Here is a 24,568-nt window from a genome sequence, read left to right on the forward strand (position 1 = left end):
GCTACCCACATTCAGAGGAAGGACTGCAGGAGAGGAAACATATAAGAAAAACAACTGCTTGAACGCATGGGTCGGGGTGGACGTGATTGAGGGGGTGGTCTCGAAACTACCACACCAATGCAACTACCAACAATTTGGAAATTGGTCTTGATCAAGGACACATGACAAAACTAGTGGAAACGCGCATCGGCCATGGGTGGGGGGAGTGCGGGGGGGGGGGTGAAGGGGATAAGAGGAGTATGAATCAGGTAACCATGTTAAAAATGTATATTAATAAATGTTAAAAAAAATTGCTACTAAAAGCATAAAAATCTTTTTTGCTATATGTGGGGACTTATCAGTGACCGTCATCTACGTCAAGTCTTGCCTTTTGACACATACTAGCTAAGTGACTGGTGAAAAGTCACCACCTCTCAGTGAATAGAGTAAAACTATAATTTATGGTAAGTTATTTCTCTGGATCTTTGGAAGGTGTTTCAATATGAAGAGCTCTCTCCAGGTATAAAGTCATAGATCTAGACTGAAAATAAACAAACATGTTAAAAACAAAGAAATTTATGCTTCACTATTTAAAGATGTTCATAATTTATTCAGGAGTTGCTATAGTGTGTGTGGAGGTTAATTTGTGAAAATTTCACAGTTAGGTTATAATGAAAAGGAATTAAGTAGAAAAAATGATTTAACTAAAATAATTAGATCAGGGATTACTAACAGAAGAATGACTAACAAATATTTGAAATTGGTCATAGGTATTGCAAAGAAATTATGAAGAACAGACTTACTAGTCTGGTGAAGAAAGCATAATCAGAAGGTAAAAGAAATTAAATAAGGGAGAGCTTGTTGACTTATTCCCTAAATTATAGCTAACAGTTTTAATTTTATTTCAGAGACATTTGGGAGTGCTATTATTTTTTGGAGTTGAGTGTAAATGTCAAAATATGATGCTTTCTTCATTCTTACTGTTAGGTAGACATTCTAGTCTCAGATAAGTTAGTTTTCAGATTTTGGCAAAAATATGAACATTGAAAAGAGAACCCAGCATTAGACTGCTTGACCAGTCACTTTTAAAATTAAACCAGGGAATTTTTTTGAAAGATGGTCCATTAACAAAAGAAAGACATTTGAGACATTCCTGAAAAACAAAACAAAGAGATCAGAACATTCTGTTAGCAAACATTTCAAACAGGAGAAGCACAAGAAAAGCAAATAAATACAATTATTAAGAAAAGACCAATAAAACTGTTTTTGTCTCTTTGTAGACCATTAAAAAATTGGAATGAAAAGTAAAATTAGGAAGAGAGATTATCAAATGACATAAAGGATTTAAGAAAGTAAAGCTTTAAGGAGATTTTAAAGAATCATGAAAAGGGAAAAAGGAAAAGTATGTTAATATTTATTAGATTAAATTCCATGCTTTTTAATAATTGAATTGGTATATTTTATAGATGGAATAGCACAATACGAAGTTATTGGAACAAGAAGAGGGGAAGCAAGAGTTGAATACTCCTTTCATTCCACTGAGTTAAAAAGTGAACAGAGTAAGGGTAATAAATTCCTTTATCTCTCATAAAGAATGGAGACAGTAGGAGAGGTTCCATGAAGAGGGGAATAGAAAGTGGATGATACCCTAAAAAAGATAAATGAAACAGTACCATCAAAGAATATTCCTATGGGAAGCAAGACAGTGAGGGGAAAGGATAGATTTGCTGATTGATTTATTCAAATAACAGTTATGTTTCCTAGCAGTGCTTCTTACCTCATAGGAGAGAATACAAGAGTGGAGGCAATAAACACCTGAGCTGGTATGGGGACATGCTATAGAATGAGAGATAAGAGAAGCTGACCATTGTAGTGATGAGAGATCTTGAAAAGGAAAGAGAGAGGACCTGGGTTTTATAACTTGACATATTGAATGATTCCTATCATTCTTTAAGAATTAGTTGATTTTGCTTAACTATTTTTTATTATAATAGAAGCCTTACTAGTGGGAAGGGACAGTGGTGGTTTATATTCTGAAAAATAAAATAAAAAGCCCCATGAAACAGAATGAGGAAATGAAATACTGGTTCTCTTTGAATACAAAGAATAACAACTAACCTAGCACCTGGGGCAGGGGAATGACCAGGGAACAAACAGTAACAATAATTCATTATGCCCTGGTATGGATATATGAAGGCTTTACAGAAATTTTATCAGATAATTGCTAGTAGTACAAAATCCTTTATTAATAAGCATTATCCTGTAGGCAACAAAGTGAATATCCTTCTGTGTTTTGATAGCTAATTATTATAAAAGGGATGTGAGAAAAAAAATTAGAAGACATTAAAAAAAATAATTGAGGAATCATTGCCAAGTATGTAAAATGTATGAGCTGGTAATATTTTTAATTACATGAGAAGATTCTGTATTTTAGAATTTTGAGTTATTTGAATTTAGCCTTTAAACTATTTTATTTATTTGGATAAGTTACATTCCTGTCAGAATTAGAAACATAACCTATTCCTGGTCCCCATTCACCATTTCTAGGGTCTACAATCTTTTTAATAAAGAATATCTACTTTTCATTATCATGAAATGAGAAATGACACTTTGGACCTCTCTTCCTCCCTTTTAGAAATACTGGAAAATTTTAGAGAGAAGAGTGAAGCAAGCAACTTGGGTTATACCAGACTTTCTGGCACATTATTTAAAATTGCAGCATGAAAGATTATTCAGCAGCTTAGATCTCCCTCATATCTCCAGCAAAGATTTTAAAAGGGCATCAGATCAAATAATAATCAAGAGCTCCTGGAGCAGCTCAGTGGATAGAGAGCTGGACCTAGAGACAGGAGGTCCTGGTTTCATATGTGACTGCAGACACTTAGTTGTGTGACCCTTGTCAAGTCAGCTAAGCCCCATTGCCTAGCCCTTACCACTCTTCTGTCTTAGAATAGATATTTATTGTAATACAGCAGGTAAGGGTTTTAAAAAGAAATTCCAAACAGGAATAATAATAATAATCTACTTTATCCAGCTTTGGACTGCACAAAAAGATACTCAGAAACATGCAAACTTCTATGCTAAGGAAGCTAGTGGGAGAACAAGTAAATAAGAAACAAATCTGCCCAGTGACACTCCAAGAGCACTAAACCATGCCACATTTTATCCCCAGAAGATAGGAAGTCCAGAGTTTTTGGAAAGAGAACGTGCCAGAAAACCAGAAACATGAAGAACTTGTACTAAGGCCACGGTGCTGGGAACCACTTTGTTTCTTGAAAAAATTTTGTCGTTGTTCAGTGATTTCATTCATGTCTGACTCTTCCTGACCCCATTTGGGGTTTTCTTGGCAAAGACACTGGAGTGATTTGTCATTTCCTACTCCAGTTCATTTTACACGTGGGGAAAACTGAGGCAAACAAGGTTGAGTGACCTGCACACAGTCTGATAGTTAAGTGTCTTAGGCCAGACTCAAACTCAGGTAGTCCTGACTTCAGGCCCTATGTTATCATCTATTGTGCTAGTAGCTGCCCCATACCTTTTTTTTTAATATAAAGGATTGAAAATCTATTTCTTATTCAAATTTATTTCAAAGCAATAGAGTCATTATAAAAAGCAAAATTTTAAAATAATAAAATTACTGAATATTGTGCCTAAGCCTACACTGATGTTATGATGAAAATGTGAATCATTTGAAATACATTTTAGCAGCATAGACTGAACTGTCTTCTCTTTTCTTTCGATCTTTGGTAGGCGTAGAGACCTTTATTCATATTTCGGTGAATTTGCATGTTCACATTCCCACACAGTTAACCAAATACAGTTGGATGACTTGGGATATCATCTAAAATTAGTAATTCTTTAAATGTCAAAGAACTAGAAGAAAGCAATGTCTATAGGTCCTCCAAACCTGGATTTCAAGACCTATAAGCAAGCAATGGTTTCAATTTAAAATATCTTTCTGCATTTCCTGCCAAAAACCTGTTAGGCAATATTTAGACACTTTATATTCAGGCTGAATTTTTCTTTCCTTAGAAACATAAAATTATTTTTTTTAAAGAAAGCTTTTCTAGATCTTTCTTTTTTAAAATATATTATTTCTTTATTTTTAGCATTCTTTTTAAATTTCGAGTTCTAAATTCTCTTCCTCCCTCATACCCCTCACCAACCCACTGAGAAAGCAAACAATATATTAATTATACATGTGAAAATCATGCAAAACATTCTTCCATATTAACCATATATTGTAAGAAAAAAATAGTGATGAAACTATACTTGTTTGCACTGAGAGTTCATCAGTTCTCTCTCTGCAGGTAGATTGCATTGTTTCATCATGAGTCCTTTTATTGATCAGAGTAGCCAGATCTTTTACTACCACCACCACAATCATCTCCTTCTCTTCCTTCCCCCTTCCTCCTCCCTCTAGTCCTTGTTCTTCCTCACTTCCCCTTTGCTCCTTCCCACTTCTCCCTTCTTCTATTGATCATAATTACAATGTTGTTGAACCTGCATAATGAACTCCAAGTTCTTCTCACTTTATTTTGCTTCAGTTTATATAGGTTTTGCCATGTATTCCTAAAACCACTGACTCATCATCTCTTCCCTTATTTGCTATATGCATACTTTTTTTTTTAATTTAAGAAATAAAATAAAGTATCTAGATTTATTGTGGGGAAAAAAGAAAGAAAAATAGGCTCTCCCTCTAAGAACTAAAGTTTAGTCCCAGGTGAGTTGCTATAATCAGGTGAGGTTTTCTTTTTTAATTTTTCTTTTATTTTTTCCCCAATCACATGTAAAGATAGTTCATAACATTTTCCAAGAAATATTGTCTCAAATTCTCTCCCTCACTCTCTCCCTTCCAACCTTCCACCCACCTTGAGATGGTAAGCAATCTCATATAGATTTTACATGTACAGTCATGTAAAACATTTTTCCATATTGATCCTTTTGTGAAAGAAAATTCAAATAGAAAAAAATTAATAAAGTGAAAAGTTTGCTTTTGTCTAGATTCAGACTTTGATGCTTTACGTATAGATGTTTTGGAGACATTCTCTTCTACTGAGTTTGATATGGAGTGGCCCTATCACTATAAGAACTTTTTATGGTAGGATTCTTTTTTCTTTATCCATTCTTCCAGCCTACTTCCTGATTTAGGACCTTATGTTAGAGTTGGGCTTGCGATTTTATGAAGGGAAGATCCGGATTGGTCTTCTTGCTGTTTTCTTGGAGTGTTGAGTGTTGTGATACTCCAAACTGTGAGAGACAGTTTTCAGAATACTATAGATAAAATTGCCTAGATTTTAGCAAAGCATTTAATGATTATCATTTTGTAGTGGAAGAGACAGATAGATGTAGACTAATGAGAATACAATTTTGATAGATTTGGTACTGTTGGATAACTAGCCATAAAGAAGAGAGGTGAATGGTTCCATGTGAACTTTGGAAGGAGGTCTCTAGTGTTGTGATTTAGGGACCTCTGTGTGACTCTCTGTGTTGCTTTTTTTTTCCTAAATATTTTTTATCTTAAACTTGAATAAAAGTATAGATGGCTTGCTTATCATACAAAGCTGGGAGAAAAGCAAAATCATTGAATAATAAGTTAGAATCCAAAAAGTTCTCAACAGACTAGAATATTTGCCAAACTCTAATAAGATGAAATTTGATAGGAATAAATACGAATCTCATGCTTGGCTTCAAATGCTCAATTTCACAGTTATAAAATAAAGGATGAGGGATTTTTAGTAGCTACAAACTCAATATTAATCCACAATGTGAAACAGCCACCCAAAAAGCTAATGTGATCTTTGAATGTTTCTCAAGAGATATCACTTCAATCAGTGAGGATATAATAGCCCTGTTTCACTTCATATTCTGCTTTGGACATATTTTAGGATAAAGCTTAATTACCTGGAGATTATACAAATATAAGTTACAGAAGGAACCTGAGTTCACACATTTAAGGATGGGTTGAAGGAATTACAGGTATTTAGCTTAGAGAAGATTTAGGATAGTCATGATAGATGTCTTTAAGTGATCAAGGACTAGCAGGTGAAAGATGGTTTACACATTTTATTTGATCCTTTAAGGAAGAATGAGTAACACCGGGTACAAATTGTAAAGAGGCAGATTTTATTTTTGCTTGCTATCAGGGAATTTTCCTAACAATGAGAACTATTCAGAAGTGGAACAGGCTGCCTCCAAAGGTGGTAGATCTTCCCCCTCCCCACATTAGAGGTCTTCAAACAAAGGCTGGAAAATCACTTTTCCTGGTATGATGTATAGCAGAATTTTTTCAACGTATATATAAAATTAACTGGACTTTCTTCCAAATTTGAAATGCTATGATTTTATGCAATATTGACAGAAGCCAAACCTAGGACTGTATTATGATGAAGCTCCCCAAAGTGAAGAATTTTTTTTCTTTCAAGATGTTTTAAAACACACCTTCCCTCAATTACAGGTTTAAAGTAAGTAATTCAAGAATGTGAGCAAATTAGATATTGTCCCATTGTGAAAATCTGTTTCTAGGTAGAAACCTATCATGATTGAAAATAGAAATGTTAAAAGTAGACAAGTCATTGAAATAGCCCAATGGAAGGAACAAAGCCATCCTCATTCCACAATGAAAAGTTTATTTGTTTCATTTTAATCTTTTTACTCCAGGTGATGTGGAACAGGAACTTGGACCCCCTCCATCAGTAGATGAGGCAGCAAACACACTCATGACTCGCCTGGGCTTCCTCCTTGGAGAGAAAGTCACAGAAGTGCAGCCAGGGGCCCAGTACAGCATGGAGGTGCAAGATGAAAATCAGGTGAGATGCTTTCTTTCAGCTTGGTAAATGAACGGAACTCCTTACTTTCTATATGCTCTGTGTAGCAGGTTATCAAGCTACTAGATTGGAAGGGAAAATGATGGTAAATGCTCTTGAGGCCTATGGAGAAATCATTTGTCTTGTAGAATCTGGTTTTCATAGGTATTACATTTTGATAGCTAAGGGGAAAAGCCTTTTAATTATTTATTTTAAGTTGTATTTATGTCACAGCCTTCCTATTCCTTGCAGCTCCAATAGAATCTATCTTCTAAAGTGGATTTTTATCTGCTTTTAAGGCAGTGAAGATAATAACAAGGCCATATTCATTACACTAACCTATTAGATTTGTCAGCTCACTTGGATATGCCATTTAGGCAACATGTGACCTCAATGAATTTGGTGACAAACCCAGCATCCATAAGTACTGATAGTTTTGCCACAGAAAAGGTTTGCACAGTTGTTTATGGACTTTTACATTGGTATTTTCTACAGTCCAGGTATAGGACAGTACAAATAAAAACAATATACAGAGCATATAACTAATAGCCAAAACACAGTAACTTAAAGTGACATAGTGTAACAGAATAGATTAGATTAGATCAGTATGTGAATTTTAAAAAGCAAAATTAAGTCTTTAAACAAATAATCTGCAAATACAACATATGTAACAGGATACAGGCACTGAATTCAAGGGTCCTTTTCTCCAGTTCCGATAGCTGCATTACAAAGACTTCTTCACTATTTGAAGGGGAACAAACTGAAACAATTAACATTGAAAAAACAATGTAATCTGAAAAGGCTTAAAAATTCACCTCCAGACTCTTTTAGGTTCCTTCCCATCCCCAGTATTATCATCCATCTAGATTCCTTTGGTCACAGTTTTGGGGTTGCCCATGCCTGCACTGGGCATAGTGTGAATGAACCCCATATTGGATGTGTTGCAGAGACTGGGCAGGCCAAAATGGCAAGGGGGTGTAGGGAGATGAATCTCCCCCCTGAATCTGACGATTACTCAAGTTAATCGCAAGGACAAGTGCACCCAGAAATGGTAGGAAGAAAAGACATCCTAAAACTTTGATAATACACTGCTCTTTCATACAGTGGGCCATGCTTGCAATTCTACTTATTAAATTAGTTGCAAATCTACTTCCTCTCTGTAGGTGGCACTACCCTAATATGGTTAGGAGAAAAGGTAAGATGTTTGGAAGAGTAATCTTCTTTCCCCTCCCCTCAGGGGTAAAAAAACACTAGAGAGCTTGCTTGCTTCCACTGCCATGTGGGCAGGGAGTTAAGAGGGTGGAAGTGTCTTCTTAGGTAAAAGCCTTTAGGAGACTAATTGTTGCCTAAAAGAAACACCTGGGCTTCTAAGGCAGCAGCAAGCACTCAGCTGTTAGCAATGTAAGGGAAAGGGAGGGGTTTATACTTTACCAACTCTGTGGAAAGTGTCTCACAAGGACACCCAGTCAGTGTCTGGTCAAATGTGAGAGGCAGTGGCAGAGGCTTTTAAAACTAATCTTCTTTAAAAACTGCTCTACATCTTAGAGCAGAGCTAGGGTTCTAAACTCCAGACTTCTGGTCACCATTATGTAAGATTTAAATTAATATGTAATAACCCCAAGAATTGTATTTATAAAGTTTATTAATAATCACTTGAAGTAGAAAGGAAATAAACTAAGAGAAATAGAAGTTCTAACCTATTATCTAACAAAAAGTAAACCCACATGAATAAAGCCTCCAACCCACTTCTCACACTGCGATCAAGGGGAAAGAAAGAGAGAGGAGGACCTACATAAAATTTCCTCCCTATGTTAGCACATAACGTAAGAAGGAAAGTGGGATGCTGGAAATTGGAGTCCAGGGAAACAGATACTAATTACACAATACCACATTTAACTCTATTATTATATGGTGGAAATTAAATTCTGAATTTGGAGCTATAGGACCTGGGATCTGTGCTACTAATGACCTAAATTTTGTTGTTGTTTCAGTTTCATTCAAAGTGTCTAATTGTTACTGCATTTGGCGTTTTCTTGGCACAGATATTGGATGGTTTGCCATTTCCTTCACCAGCTCATGAGAAACTGAGCCAAGCAGGGTTTAGTGACTTGCCCAGGGTTACATAGCTTGTAAGTTTCTGAGACCATATTTGAATTCAGGAAAAGGAGTTTTCCTGATGCCAGGCCTGGGTACACTATCCCACTATACCATCTAGCTGTTCCACAACCTAAATAAATATGGCTAAATCATAAAAATAAAGAAATAAAAATAAAATGGTTTCAGTTTATAAAGCAAATGCATTCTATTGAAGAGCTTCATTTCAAAGATGTTCTTTCCCCCAATAATGTGAGGATTAAAGATGTTAGAAAATTGCATATTTTCTTAGTTTTTTAGTCTGTATTCTTTATTATTAGCAGGAATCAATGGTGAAAGATAGAAAATGTGATCTCTGTAGAACATTTTGGGGCAGTTAGGTGGCACAGTGGAAAAAGTGCTATGCCTGGAATCTGGAAGACTGAATTCAAAGCCAGCCTCAAACAATACATCTCATAGAATTTGGGAAATACATTACAATTATGATGTTAAGAGTGTTAATAGCCACTTATGTTATTAATATACAACTTTAAATATTCAATAATCATATTATCCTTTGCAGTGACTGAAAATAAACAAAAATTAGAAAATTTTCACCATTGACTCCTGCTAACAATAAAGAATACAGAAATTGTTGCCTTATAAACTGAAACCATTTTATTTTTATTTGTTTATTTTTATGATTTAGCCATATTTATTTAGGTTGTGGAATAGCTAGATGGTACAGTGGGATAGTGTGCCCAGGACTGGCATCAGGAAAACTAGTTTTCTGACACTGAAACAATGAATAACAATAAACAAAACATTTTAAAATTCATCTCTTTTTTATTTCTTGACATTCAACTCAACAAAGTAGAAAATTACTCTTCTACCAACTATTCAGTAAATTAATATAGGTGTATCTTCTGGTTCTAGTTTGTGTAGCTAGGTTTTGGTATTCAGAAACAAAAATGAAATAGTCCTCGCTTATTAGGCAGCTTACATTTTATTGGTGGGGACAACATATTACATATATAAGTATAAACACAACACAAGGAAATTTGGGTAAGGGCTTTTGCCAGTTGGAGAAGTTCAGGTAATGTTTCGTATGGACTATAATATAGTAATAGCAGTCTTAGGGGAAATAGAAGAGTCTGTGTGGTGGCAGTAAGTGCATTCCAGGAATGGGGAACAGGTCAAAGGCATGGAGGTGAAGATGGAGTCTCATGAGAAACAAAGAGAAGGTCATTTTGGCCAGACTAGGAAGGGGAATGTATAATGTATAATTACATTATAGAAGGAGACAGTGTATAATGAAGCTATCACATGAGGTTAAGGCCAGACTCTAAAGAGGTTTGAAAGTGAAACAGAAATTTTTTATATTTTCTATTTTATTTTACAGGCAGTAATTTGTTAAGCTTGGAAATAACAAGACTTGATTTAAGGAAAATCAATTTTGTAGCTGTGTATAGATGGATTTGGAGTGAGGATAATAAGAGAAAGCAATTGGGAGGTCATTGCCATAGTCTAAACGAGAAATGATGGGGCCTATGTGATGAGTTCAAAGGGAATGTGTTTGAAGAATTTCATATGAGATGCTAAAGAAAATTTTCAGTTGCTTTGAGATTCTTCAAAACCCAATTTTTGGCCAATAAAAAGCTCTTTGAATCCTGGTTTTGCATTATTTGAATCATAATGTAGTGAAATATAGTACATTGATTGACTTGGATTTCTTCTTAATGTTATTTTTTTAAAAGAGGACTGGTCCTGCATTCTAATTGTTGTGGCTACCTGCATCCACAAATTAATATATTCCTAGGTAGACACACCTGAGGATAGCCCATTGCAGCTCAGAACTCCCAGACTCAAGCAATCTGCCAGCTTCAGCCTCCCAGTAGCAGGAATCACAGACATGCACTGCTATGCCCAGCTAGCTCAGTCAGTAGAGCATGATAATCTCTTAATCTCAAGGTCATAGGTTCATGCCCCATGTTGGGAGCCATATGTTGTGGCTGCCTGCAGCCACAAATTAATATATTCGTGGGTAGACACCTGAGAAGGGGAAATGGATAAAGGGGATAGAGAGAAAAAGAGAACACAACAAAGGAAGAAAGACTCAGAGGCAAGGCTTCAAGAACATGGGATCCAGCATGCATGAGCCTCTGATGGCGGAAGAGAGAGAGAGAGCGCTACACATGTCCCCAGTCTTTTATTGGATAATTAAGGAATGGGGAATGGGAGGTAGGTAGCTAATGAACATGGAACATGGCATATTATTTAACATTGACTCAATTGACAACCACAAGATCAAAAAGAAGGAGGTTAATCAAACATGTGACCTGGTAGGGAATCTGATCTGTCAAGGTAGTTGCTAGGACCCTGTGACAGCTAAGGTCCTGCCCAGGAATTCTCCTGACCTGTAGGTTTGGAGAGTAGTCAGAATTAATAGAGTGTCAATTAAATACAATGATCAAGAAATAATGACTATGAGTCTGGTACATGAGCACATAGTTTACAATATTAATACATCAATAATACCTTCAAGATTAGAATATACCTGGGATGCCATACTAGTTTTGACTTTGCCACTTGCCACTTGTCATATAGCCTTTGTGTAATAATTAAAAATAATAGAGACTGAGAGTAAAAGGAGAAGTAATATTTTAATCAAGGCCATATTGGTAGAATAAATCGACCATGTACCTGGCTAAGATCTATTTAAAAATGCCGCCATCAGCCATTACTTTCTATCACCTCTACCCAAGCCCAACCACCCAATTTAAGCCACGCTCCACCTTGGTACACGTCAACACATCAGAAACTGGAAACCCATTGAATCATGGAAAATGTAGTTTCAAAGTCCTCCAAATGTCCACAGGAAGTCTGTTAACCCATTGTATCATGGAAAATGTAGTTTCAAAGTTCCCCAAATGTCCACAGAAAGTCTGTCACATATCTAAGTATTCCAAGGCTCAAATGAGCCTCAAATACCTCTCAATGGAACCCCCAAAATTCCAAATAACACATTTTCCCCCTGAGATCTGGCAAAAAAGACTGGTCTTTTTCGGTGGATCTTATAAAACATAGTCAACTTCTATATTACAGGAATTTGGAGATAAAAGAAAAGAGGATAAAAAAATAGCCTCATTGAAAAAAAGCCGATTTGGGGCAGACCCCTATTGGCATAAGAGTGTACATTCAAAACAAATGCATTCAATTCCCCATAGTTCAATCAACTGCACCCCAAAGTTCAATTTGGATCTTCATGATCCAGTGAAGGCTCTTTAGGCATCTTCATGGTGTCTTTGCCAAACAGGTTCGTTGTCTGGATTCTGGGGAGATGGCAAACTTCTTATCCTGAAATTACTCTCAAAAGAATTTAAACTTTACATTATCGATTATAAAACATACATTTCCTTCTGAGAATTATACATTATCTCCCTGAAATTACTCCTAAAAGAGTTAAAAATATTTTTTTGCATTATAGATTATAATCCAGACATTATGATTATAAAACTTGCACACACCTGAGGTAAATTCCAAATAACACATTTCTCCCCTGAAGTGGATACCTCAGGTCAGCTAAGGATACGTGGCTGAGTCATGGGGTTATATGAAATCAATTAGCAAAAGAAATAAATTAAAAAATAAAATTCAGTTAAAAAAGAGAAAAAGAATAACTTGTGAATGAAATGTAAAATCTCAAAATCTATGTGCAAAAAATGTAAGGAAAAAATAAACTTACAACAGGTCCTTCAATCAAGGCCCAGTTAAAGTGATTTAAGCAGTGTGCAATTACCCATTCAGGGGCCAGGACTACAGAAAATTGCCATTCTATATATAAGAGAAATAACAGGACTAAATATGTGAGCAAGGGATATGTCTTTCCCTGGTCTGGCTTGTCTGCACCTTCTCAGGGAATGAACCATAATGATAACCAATCTTAGGTGCTTTTTAGGAATTTAAGTTAAGGGGAAGCCTGGCCTCTAAAGTGTTAGAAAAGCTGCAACTCTAAAACTCAAACCCCAGTTTTTAAGCCCTTAAGTATTGGCATCCTCCTCAATCCATAGTCTGTATGTAATATGCTCCTTGGCACTTTGTAGATTCTCAGTCAGTCTCCATGACCTAGTGGCTCTTTTTAACACTTCTCCTGGAATCAGACAGAGAGACATTAAATCACCGTCCCATAATATTTACCAATAATTGGCAGGTTACCATAGGCTCAGGCTTTTCAAGTATGCATTAATATTATAGCAAATATATATTTGCATTAAGCTTATATTACTGTAAAATCTAAAAAGGATTAACATTGATGAGATGTACTTTAAGTACAAAAACAAGGAAAAAGGAAAAAATCATTTGCTCTAATTTAAAAAATTAAAAGGAAATGCAATTAGAAAATTTAAAATTCAGGGAAAAAATACAATGCTCTCAAGGATAAGAAATGAGAGAAAAGAACATATATTGCATTGCACATGTAAGGAAGAAAAATAGAAGAATGTTTTAAAAATCAAAAAATATAGCTTAGAACTAGTGAAAAGTTTTTCACCCAAAAATGAGATCCATTTCCTATTAAGCTTTTGCATGAATTGTGAGTATAAATGGGTTTTACAAAATAGCAGATTCATAATATATATTCAAATAAAGTACCAAAATTTCTAATAACACATTTAAAGATAACAACCCATTATTATAATCACTTTCTATGATGTTTTTTAAAAAATCATATACTTGTCACAAATTCAACAGGTGTAGTAAATCATGGCTAAGATATTTTCTCAATGAACTCTATTACTGCCTCCATAGCAATTGTGGGGCAGAGTCTAAAAGGAAATCTGATTTTAAAAAAAAAACTTTCTGAGTCTAAATTATCCTCAGGAATTCTAGATCCTTCTGATGGAAAAAAACACATCAAGCATACAGGAGCTCTCCTGGCTTCCTGTTTCAAAAAAAATAAGACAACAATTCTTCGCAATAAAATATATAAAACCTTATTCTTTGAGACAACAATTCTTCAAAATAAATATATAAAACCTTGTCATTTATACAGAAGGGTACTAGGTATCTAAAATCAAATTAAAGACCTCTTATAAAATTATAATTTAAATTCTCAAGGCATCAAAAACTCCAAGGTCGTACACAATTATCAAGATAGAATAAAAGCTTAAGACATGTGCCCCTATAGTTGAGATGGCAAATCCAGTATACATAAGGCTATTTACAACTTAAAAAAAATGTGTAAGATGTTCATAAATGGTACATATAATAGAATTGTGTTGATACAGAAAAAATGAAACTTTAAAGAAATACAATATGAGAAACAGATTATAAGCAATACAGTCAAAACCTCTTTGTACCAGTTCTAATAGATTTTCTTCACTGTTTGGGAGTTACAGAATTAATCTAGCAGCCAAAACTTCATTAGCTTAAACTGATTCAGTGCAACAGAAAAATCAACAAAAAATGACAAAATTAATTCACAAAACTAATCAGCAAAATACAGTAAGATACAGAGACTTTTTAAAACAGAAATAAAACCCATGCAGTTCTGAGGTTTTAAAATCCACCTCTGGTCCAATTCAAAGTTCTTCTAAACGAGCTCTGCTCTGAGCATAAGGAATATATAGTTCAAGTCTTGAGCAGGCTTAGTGTGTGTACGGGGTGAATTTCTCCCCTGTGTTTCAGTTTGAAATAGGCCATGTGGTCCTTGTTTGAAGAGTAAACGCTAGCCAGGCTAGAGAAAAGCTTAGGTCATGGCTGATGGCGGCGTTTTTAAATAGATCTTAGCCATTACCTTCTATCACCTCTCCTATGTACCAAAGAGGAAGTCCCAAACCAGACCACCCAATTTAAGTCACGCTCCACCTTGGTACACGTCATCACATCAGAAGCCAGGAACTCATTGAATCATGGAAAATGTAGTTTCAAAGTCCCCCAAATGTCCACAGGAAGTCTGTCATACATCTAAGTATTCCAAGGCTCAAATGAGCCTCAAATACCTCTCAATGGAACCCCCAAAATTTCAAATAACACATTCAGTAAGTCACTTAAATTCTGTAATACTTAATTGCCTCATAAAACAGGGATTATATTGTCATGAGGATCAAATGAGATGATGTATTTTAAGGTTCTATTAAAAAAAGAATTATTATTATTAACTATAATGATGCAAAATTCCAATCCACTTAAATTGGAATTATATTGGATTTAAAAAGAAATTAATGAATATAATTTCTAGAGCAAGAATATGATTGAGGAAGTGTTGTATTAATTTATAGGCTTTTCTTGGTGAACTAAAGAGAAACAACAGGCACACAGAAGTCTCTCTTTTAAAACATTATTGAAGAGACAGCTAGGTAGAGCAGTGGGTAGAGTGCCAGACCTAGAATTAGGAGATCCTGGGTTCAGATGTGGCCTCCATGCTTAGGTCTGTGACCCTGGACAGACTACTTAATCCCAATTGCCTACCCTTACTATTCTTCTGCCTTAGAATTAATACTTAATATGGTTTCTAAGACAGATGATAAGGTTTAAAAACACCCAGTATTATTTTTTTATCTTTATTTTATTCCAATAACAAATTTACACATAGGTTTTCCAAAGTTACATGATTCATGTTGTTTCTCTACCCTCTTCCCTCCCCCTCTCCCAGAGCTGACAAGCAATTACTTTGGGTTATACATGTATTATTACTCAAAATATATTTCCCATTATTCATTTTTGTAAGAGAATTATCTTATAAAACCAAAATTCCATATTCCTATACCCAAATAAACAAGTGATCAATGTTTTCATCTGCATTTCTGCTTCCAACAGTTCTTTCTCAGGAGGTAAATAGCATTCTTTTTTCATAAGTCCCTCAAAATTGTCCTGCATAGTTGTATTGCTGTTAGTAGCAAAGTCTGTCACATTTCATTGTCCCACAGTATTTCAGTTATTGTGTATAATGTTCTCCTGGTTCAGCTTATTTCATTCTGCATCAGTTCACATTCCAGTTCTTTCTAAAATCATCCTGTTCATCATCCTTGGAGCACAGTAGTATTCCATCACCATCATATACCACAATTTGTTAAGCCATTCCTCACAACATTCCCCAACTGAGGGACATCCCTTTAGTTTCCAATTCTTTGCCACCATAAAAAGCACAGCTGTAAATATTTTTGTACAAACATGTCCTTTCCCATTTTTTTTATCTCTTTGGGGTACAGACCTAGTAGCAGTATTGCTTCATCAAAAGGTATGCATTCTTTTAAAGCCCTTTATACATAATTCAAAATTGCCTTCCAGAATGGTTGGATCAATTCACAACTCCACTAGCAATGCATTAGTGTCCCAATTTTGTCATATGCCCTCTAACATTTATTATTTTTCTTTACTGTCATATTGGCCAATCTACTAGGTTTAAGGTGGTACCTCAGAGTTGTTTAAATTTGCATTTTTCTAATCAAGAGTGATTTAGAACATTTTTTATATAATTATTTATAGCTTTGATTTCTTCATCTGAAAACTGCCTATTCATATCCTTTGACCATTGGGAATGACAGTTTCTTATACATTTGTCTTAGTTCTTTATATATTTGAGAAATTAGACCGCCATCAGAGAAATTTGTTATAAATTTTTCCCCAGTTTGCTTGACGGTTTGCTTCTCTTCTAATTTTGGTTGCATTGGTTTTGTTTATATAAAACCTTTTTAATTTAATATAATCAAAATGATTCATTTGCATCTTATATGTTCTCTATCTCTTGTTTGGTTATAAATTCTTCCTTCTCCATAGATCTGACAAGTTAACTATTCTATGTTCACCTAATTTACTTTTAATATCACTCTTTATATTTAAATCATATGCCCATTTTGACCATATCTTGGTAGAGATACTGATCAAAACCTAATTTTTGCCATACTGTTTTCCAGTTTTCTCAGCCGTTTTTGTTAAATACTGACTTCTTATCCTAAGAGCTAGGATGTTTGAGTTTGTCAATCACTAGATTGCTGAGGTCATTTACCTCAGTCTATTCATTGATCCACCCTTCTATTTCTTAGCCAGTACCAGATTATTTTAATGATTACTATTTTATAGTACATTTTAAGATCTGGTACTGCTAGGCCACCATCCATCACATTTTTTTATTCATTCCCTTGATATTCTTGACTTTTTGTCCTTCCAGGTGAGTTTTGTTATTATTTTTTCTAGTTTTATAAAATAATTTTTTGGTAAAGATCTAATATTACTGAAGAATAATCCTTAGGATAATAATAGCAGCTTATAATAATTCTTAGGTAAGTAGGGTACTATTATTCTGATTTTTAAATGAGGAAACTAGGATTAGTCAGGTAAAATGATTTCTATCCACACATGACTAGTAAGTGGCAGAGGTATATATGCCTACCCAATACTGCTCTTCTGCTTTGGAATCAATAGAGTATTGATTCCAGTTATAAGATTCTAAGAAGGAAGATAAAGGTTTTAAAAAATAATAATAAATCAAATGAAATTATTACTATTAAGTCCCTATTACCTTCCATGATGGCTTCTTCTTTGCATTCTAGTTAAGATAAAAATATTTACATAGTACCTACTGTGTACCAGGTACTACATTAAGCACAAGTAGTTTTCAGTTTTTATTGAAATCATTTCTCAGTATTCATTAATTTGCTTAAAAATAACAATTTATTAAGCTTTTATTACAAAGCATTGTACTAGGTTTTGATGAAGGTTAAAAGAAGAGATGTTTTTATGGAGCTTGCACTCTAGTAGGAGGATGCCCATAATAAAGATAACTGAAACATGGTTAAGTTCATAACTGAAGTGCATACAAGGTGCTCTTTATGGTCCAAGCAAAGCAGAGCATAATTTTTAACTGAAGGATATCAGGGAGAAATTCATCAAAGAGGCAAATTTTGAATTGAGCTTTATTAAATGGATCAGAGTACTCCTGTATTAGAAAAACATTTATTTGGATGAGGAAATTTTTATTTCTTCTCTTGGTATATAGATATATTGTCAGGTTTTTCCTTACATAAAAGAAACTTCAAGAAGAAAAATTATAAGCATGTGAAATTTTTGGATGACTGAAAATGATTCTAAGTTTTCTAGGATTCCCTTTGTACACTAATGCCTTGACATAACAGGGATTATATGAAGGGCAGTGGAGCATCAGATAGTGGGTATGAGCAGATTGTACCATAATAACCTAAGGAACTTTGAAGGAGAAGAGTTAAGGATGTCACCAGGAAAATGTGTGAGAAAGAGATGACACAGTTGACCCAAGGGATAACTAACTGAACAGTTAGACAATCCACATGCTTCACTTGTATCCTCATCATGTCAAGAGAAAATAAAGAAGACTTATAATGTATTGAGTAGGTCCTTTGTGATTAGGGAGATATTGATAGATTCTGATCTGCCTTTTGTAGGTATATAGGGTGGCACTTTTGAGGCACTCTCCAACTGGATGGGGTGTGTCATTCTGGGAGAATAACTCTGTTGCTAGGGACCTTGAGGAATAAGGTGTGGGTGATTTGAAATCTGCTTCCTTTGTGCCCCATCCCAGTCTCCCTGGAGTTTTAGCCTCCAGCAGTTAATTAATTTACCTGAACTCTCTAACCTCAAACTTCTCTTTCAGGAATTAGTTTTTAAAACTCCATAAGGGCTTTCCTTCTGCCTTTTTTCTGTCCAATGATATTGCTTCTTTTTGAATCAATCAGAAAATTGTTTATAGTTTGTAATAGGGTACAGGAGTGTTAACATCTCATTGATTCATCCAACCTTCCTTATCTGTGGCTTTATCCCTGACTCTACATCACCAGAGAAGAAATCCAGGGGGTGGAGCAGGGAATCAAATCACCACCTCCCCAGCCCCAGGGAACACCCAAATTGATGAAATCATCACCATTCTGAGCTTTTGAGCCATGCCATTAACTTTTCAGTGAAGGTGAGATCATGTTATTACCTTATCTATGACATTTCTCTACCTTTTGCCTGACTAAAAAAATAAATTGCAACCTTAAGGATGTTCTTAAGGATGATGCTCACTTTATCCTAATTTGATACTAATTGAAATAAGAACATTGACAAGTTGATGGCATGGCCTGGGGAATAGAATTCTGTACTTGGTTTCAGGAAAATCAGGTTCAAATACTTCTTTTATAATGGACAGTCAGTTGATCTCTGGCCTTTAGGCAGATCTCAAAACACCTACCAAATTTTAAAATGGGTTGTGATTTGTATCAGATACTAGATATATTGAAGTAACTTTTTAGTGAGAATTTACCCTGCTTTGCCTGTTTTTCTCTCAGTTTCTGCTTGTTTTAAATTCATTGAATTTTGTGTTGAAGGCTAGACTTGGAAGCTAACATGCCCAGAGGTGAAAAGAAATAGAAACTAACCAAGCTCTGACTAGCTCTTCATTTGTTTTTTGACAGAGGTTGAGCAATGTTGGATGCTTTTTCTTCTGATCTTTGCTGTTCCAAAGATATGCTCTGTTTTGCAGCCTTATTGATAGTCATTTCTTCAACTATTGATTGTTGCAAGTAACATATTCCTGCTTTCCATCTTTCAGACCTCAGCAGTCACTCAACGAATAAGTCCTTGTTCTACCCTGACTAGCAGCACTGCCTCGCCACCAGCCAACAGCCCTTGTTCTACTCTCCCACCAGTCAATACCAGTGCAACAGCCAAGGATTGCAACTATGGGGCTGTCACAAGTCCAACATCCACACTTGAAAGCAGAGATAGTGGTATCATTGGTGAGTCCTCCTTTGTACTAATTACTTTGGGTTTTTCTTCTCCTTTTAATGAAATTCTATGACCTTTAGATTTGAAAAGGAGCTCAATTGCATTAAGATTTTTTTGAAATGCACATATATGGGAGGAGGGGAGTGAGTTTCTTTTCCCATTCTTATTACCACAGTAAGAGCTAAAGTCGGAATTAGGGATAAGTTTGTCATGAGCTTTTTGAGAGAAATGTAGCGATGACCAACTCTCTCCAATTCTTTTCACTACTTTAAAATGATCACATGAGGAATGATTCAACCAGTCATTCTACAATTCTTTTTTTTATTATTATTAGACATTTATTAATATTCGTTTTTAACCTGTTTACATACTTTATGCCCCTACTTTCCCCTTCACCCCCTGCTCTCCCCCCACCCATGGCCAATGCACATTTCCACTGGTTGTAACATGTGTCCTTGTTCAGGGTCTATTTCCCATTCATGTCCGCCTCAGCCCATGCATTCAAGCAATTGTTTATCTTATATGTTTCCTCTCCTGCAGTCCTTCCTCTGAATGTGGGTAGCATCTTTATCATAAATCCCTCAGAGCTGTCTTGTGTCATTGCAGTGCTGCTGGTACAGGAGCCCGTTACATTCGATTTTACCATAGTATATCAGTCTCTGTGTACAATGTTCTTCTGGTTCTGCTCCTTTCGCTCTGTATCACTTCCTGGAGGTCTCTCCAATTTGCATGGAATTCCTCCAGTTTATTATTCCTTTTAGCACAATAGTATTCCATCACCCGCATATACCACAATTTGTTCAGCCATTCCCCAATTGAAGGACATACCCTCCTTTTCCAGTTTGTTGCCACCACAAAAAGCACAGCTATAAATATTTTCATACAAGTCTGTTTATCTATGATCTCTTTGGGGTACAAACCCAGCAATGGTATGGCTGGATCAAAGGGCAGGCAGTCTTTTATAGCCCTTTGGGCATAGTTCCAAATTTCATTCTACAATTCTATTCAGACAGTTGGCCAATTTTTCATTCCTACTAGCAGGGGCTGTTTATTGAGAAATCAGAATTTATCGGTAGAAAGAAGATTTGCCAAACAAGAAAAAAGAGAAAAATAAGCTAACAGTGACCTAGCCAGCTATATTGTCTTGTGGTATCCTACAGTTCCATGTTCTAAAGATCAAACCATTTCTTATATTTTAGAAATCACTTCAGATTGCCATCCTATTTTTTGTTATTTGTGATTAGCAGCAGTAACTTCATTTAGACCAGGTTAAAAACCTTCCGTGAAAATATTCCTTAGCTTTTGGAAACTTTAACCCTGTACCACCTCACTCTTGGTTTTTTGAGTAGGATAGAGGAGAGAGGAAATGGTACCCCCATCTCTTTTATATCTGAGGGAGAATTTAACTTTTTTCCTGGGGTCCAGTGATTTACCAGCATATTCAAAATGAAAAACTTTAAATTCTTTAGTTGGTATGTAGAAGTTGAAAAGTCCCCAAGAATTGAAATCTGTCAGTTTCATCTTTCTTATGTGAAATTTCAGATGCCTTACATAAGATTAAAATTTCCTTCTGGGATTTGGAAGCATTATACAGTTACCTTTTAGCTCTATTATTAGCATAACAATTGATCAGTTCAGATGAGAGTGAGGTTCAGGTGACAGCCACTGTCTTCTATCCCCTCCTTGTTTGTATAGATAATTGTATGCCATCCTTATATGAGATAATAATTTTCCCTAATCTTCCTTTCCCTTTCCCTCTAGCATATCTCTCTTCTTCATAAAATCATAAGGGCCCAACAAAACTATTCCCAAATCTTATCTAATTAAACTCCCTCTATGAATACTGACGATGATAAGAATCTGAAGAGACATCCTCTCCATATTTGAATGTAAAGCAGTTCATCCTTGTTTAATCCTTTATTATCATTTATCTTCTATTATTCTTCATTCATGTTTACCTTTTTATTTTTCTCTTCAGTCCTGTGTTCATACTTCAAAGTTTCTATATAGTTTTAGTCTTTTCATGAAGAATGTTTTGAAGTCCTCTATTTCATTAAAGATTCATTTTTTCCCTGAAGAATTATACTCAGTTTTGCTGGGCAAGATTTTCTTGGCTGTAAAAACATATTCTTTTGCCTTCTGGAATGTAATATTCCAAGTTCCCCACTCCTTTAAAGTGATGGCTACTAAGTCATGTCTAATCCTTACTGTAGCTCCTCAGTGCATGAATTCTTTCTTTCTGCTTTTAGAATTTTTTTTTCCTTGAACCTGGTTGCTCTGGATTTTTACTATAACGTTCTTGGAAATTTTCATTAGGGGGTTTCCTTTCAAGAAATTATTGGTAGTTTCTTTCTGTTTCTACTTTGCTCTCTAGTTGTAAAACATCTGGGCAGTTTTCTTTTAACATTACTTGAAATATGATGCCTAGCTCTTTTTTGGGTCATGGCATTCAATTACCTTTCTATTCAAATGATTCTTAAATCTTTCTCCATGATATGTTTTCCAGATCATTTGTTTTTGAGAATGAGATATACCTAACATTTAATTCTATTTTTTTTAGCCTTTCTACTTTTTTTTTTAATCCTTACTTTCCATTGATTCCATTGATCTGAAAATCAATACTATGTATTGTTTCCAAAGCAGAAGAATAATAAGGCCTAGGCAATGGGGGCTCCATGGCTTGAAAATATCTGAGGACAAATATGAATATGACCTCCCATCTCTAGGCCTGGCTCTCAATCTATTTAATCCATAGATATCCCCTTGACTTTGTTTTAATATTTTTTTATTGCTTTATGGAGTCATTAGCTTCCACTTGGTTTAATCTGAATTTCAAGGAGTTTGTTGCTTGGACAAACTTTTTTAACTCTTGAGGCAGTTAGGTGCCCTACTGGAGAGAGCCAGGTCTGGAGATGGGAGGTCTTGCATTCATATCTAGTCTCACATGTTTCTTAGCTGTGTGACCCCAGGGCAAGTCACCTAACTTCACTTGCCTAGCCCTTTCTGCTCTTTTGCCTTGGAATCAATACTTAGTATCAGTTCTAAGACAGAAGATAAGGGTTTTTTGTTAGAGGTTTGGTTTTTTTTAATCCCTTCTGCCATTTCTCTTTTCATTTTTTCTTCCAGTTTAATTTGTTTTCTAGTTTTTCCTTAAGCAGTCTCATTCCATTTATTTAAAATTTTTAATTCTTTTGAAGAAAATTCTAGCTGCATCTCTCCAAGGAATTCTAGTTGAGTTTGTGCTTATGTAATGTTTTTCTCTTGAGGTAATGCTTATAGAATCATTCTCTTCTGGATCATCCTTGCCACCGTAATAGCTTAGTATAATGGGGTTCTTTTTTTGTTTGTCCATTATTTCTAGTGTAGTCATCTTGTGCAAGTGGCTGTTTTTCTACAAAACAACATTAAGTTGGGGTTCAGAATTAGATTCCCAAAGAAGCCAGGAGTCAGTTAAAAGACTTTCAGGGCAGCACTATATAAGGAGGTGGATCCCAAACAAACCAGTTCAGTCCTGAGCATGGGTGAGAGGGTGAAGGGAGATTTGTGGTACTCTCCATTGAACCCCTGTAATCTACTTCAGGATTGGGATTAGCCTGAATTGTTAGTACTGTATCCAGCTGTTCCGGTCTAACTCTATTACCACCTGCATTCTGCAGCTTATATATTTCATCAATCAATTGCCATCAACGTCTACAAATCATCTCTGAAGAAATATAGCCACTTAACATTATCTGATCAAACTAGCCCTATCATCTACAAGCTAGAGAGCAGAAGTTGTAACCAAGCTAAGTGTGGAACCTCATCAGAGACTTTCCCTGAAAGGGGAATGACCTCATTCCCACACTATTAGATTTAGTATTAGTTTTCCTTGAAACCTCTGTCCTTCCCCACCTTTCCTAAGTTCCCAACATCCTCTGTTAATACCTTCCTTAGTTAATTAAAGAGATTACCAGTTATAAGAAGCAGTTGTCATCTTACTGTTCAGACCATCTTCACTCCGTGGAATTCTCCATATTTGTTAGGAGTTGGCAGTTGAGAGTGACTCGCTGCTGTGAGAGATCTTCATAGGCTTTCCACATAACTTTCAGCCTGTGAATTCACCCTAACAACTAGAGATATCTTCAGTATTGGCAATTACCTTTCAAGCCATATTTATCATCTAAAGATATCTAGTTATAGTCTACTAAGGAGCCATTGGGCCTGGGGCCCTCTGTGTTAAGGTCTCTTAGCTTTTGCCTACGGGGGTTAGATTGTTACTGGCCCAAAGACTGCCCAAACCCACAAACTAAGTTGTGCTGCTGTGAGTCATTAGTGCAGCCTGAGAATAACCTTTACACTAGACTACTTCCTGACTTTGTACTTAATGTTAGAGCTGGGTTCTATAGCACTGCCAACCAACTGCTATCCTGTAGTAAGCTGGGTTAGCTGAAGCAACATAGCACCCCGAAGGAGAGCTAAAATGGAATTATGTATCAGGAAAATGAAAGTAACACTACCATTCTGAACACTATGTTCCTTCAGACTACAATGGAGGCCATCCAGAAGTCTAAACCCAAGATTCAAGTCATAGTAATACAGGCCAGACTACTAACCTTGCTTTCAGCCCAGCTCCCACTGCCATCATCCAGGAAACCAACCCTCATGAAGATGCAACCTGGCTACTACTTCTGCAGATTCTATACCACTTCAGGATCCACAGCTATTGAAAATTTGGAAGAGAAAATTCTTATAGTACTGGCTAAGAGATAGAAGGGTTGATCAATGGAATAGACTAGGCGTAAATGGCCTCAGCAAGCTAGTGGTTGATAAACCCAAAGATCCCAGCTTTTGGAACAAGAACTCACTATTTGACAAAAACTGCTGGGAAAATTGGAAAGTAGTATGGGAAAAATTAGGTTTAGATTAACATCTTACACCTTATATCAGGAGTTGGCAACGTATGGCTCCCGAGCCATATCCGGCTCTTTTGAGGG

General features: G+C 35.6%; 1 protein-coding gene across 1 annotated transcript in view; it reads left to right on the forward strand.

Annotated features, from left to right (window-relative positions):
• The window catches only part of TANC2 (tetratricopeptide repeat, ankyrin repeat and coiled-coil containing 2), a 664,538-nt gene that overhangs the window by 426,678 nt on the left and 213,292 nt on the right, over window positions 1-24,568 (forward strand). Inside the window, exons 6-7 of the mRNA XM_044671962.1 lie at window positions 6,640-6,788; window positions 19,420-19,606. Of these exons, the coding sequence (XP_044527897.1) occupies window positions 6,640-6,788; window positions 19,420-19,606 (336 nt within the window). The remainder of the gene's footprint in view (window positions 1-6,639; window positions 6,789-19,419; window positions 19,607-24,568) is intronic.

This window comes from Gracilinanus agilis, chromosome 4 (assembly GCF_016433145.1).
Source record: "Gracilinanus agilis isolate LMUSP501 chromosome 4, AgileGrace, whole genome shotgun sequence".
In the NCBI taxonomy this organism is placed as follows: domain Eukaryota; kingdom Metazoa; phylum Chordata; class Mammalia; order Didelphimorphia; family Didelphidae; genus Gracilinanus; species Gracilinanus agilis.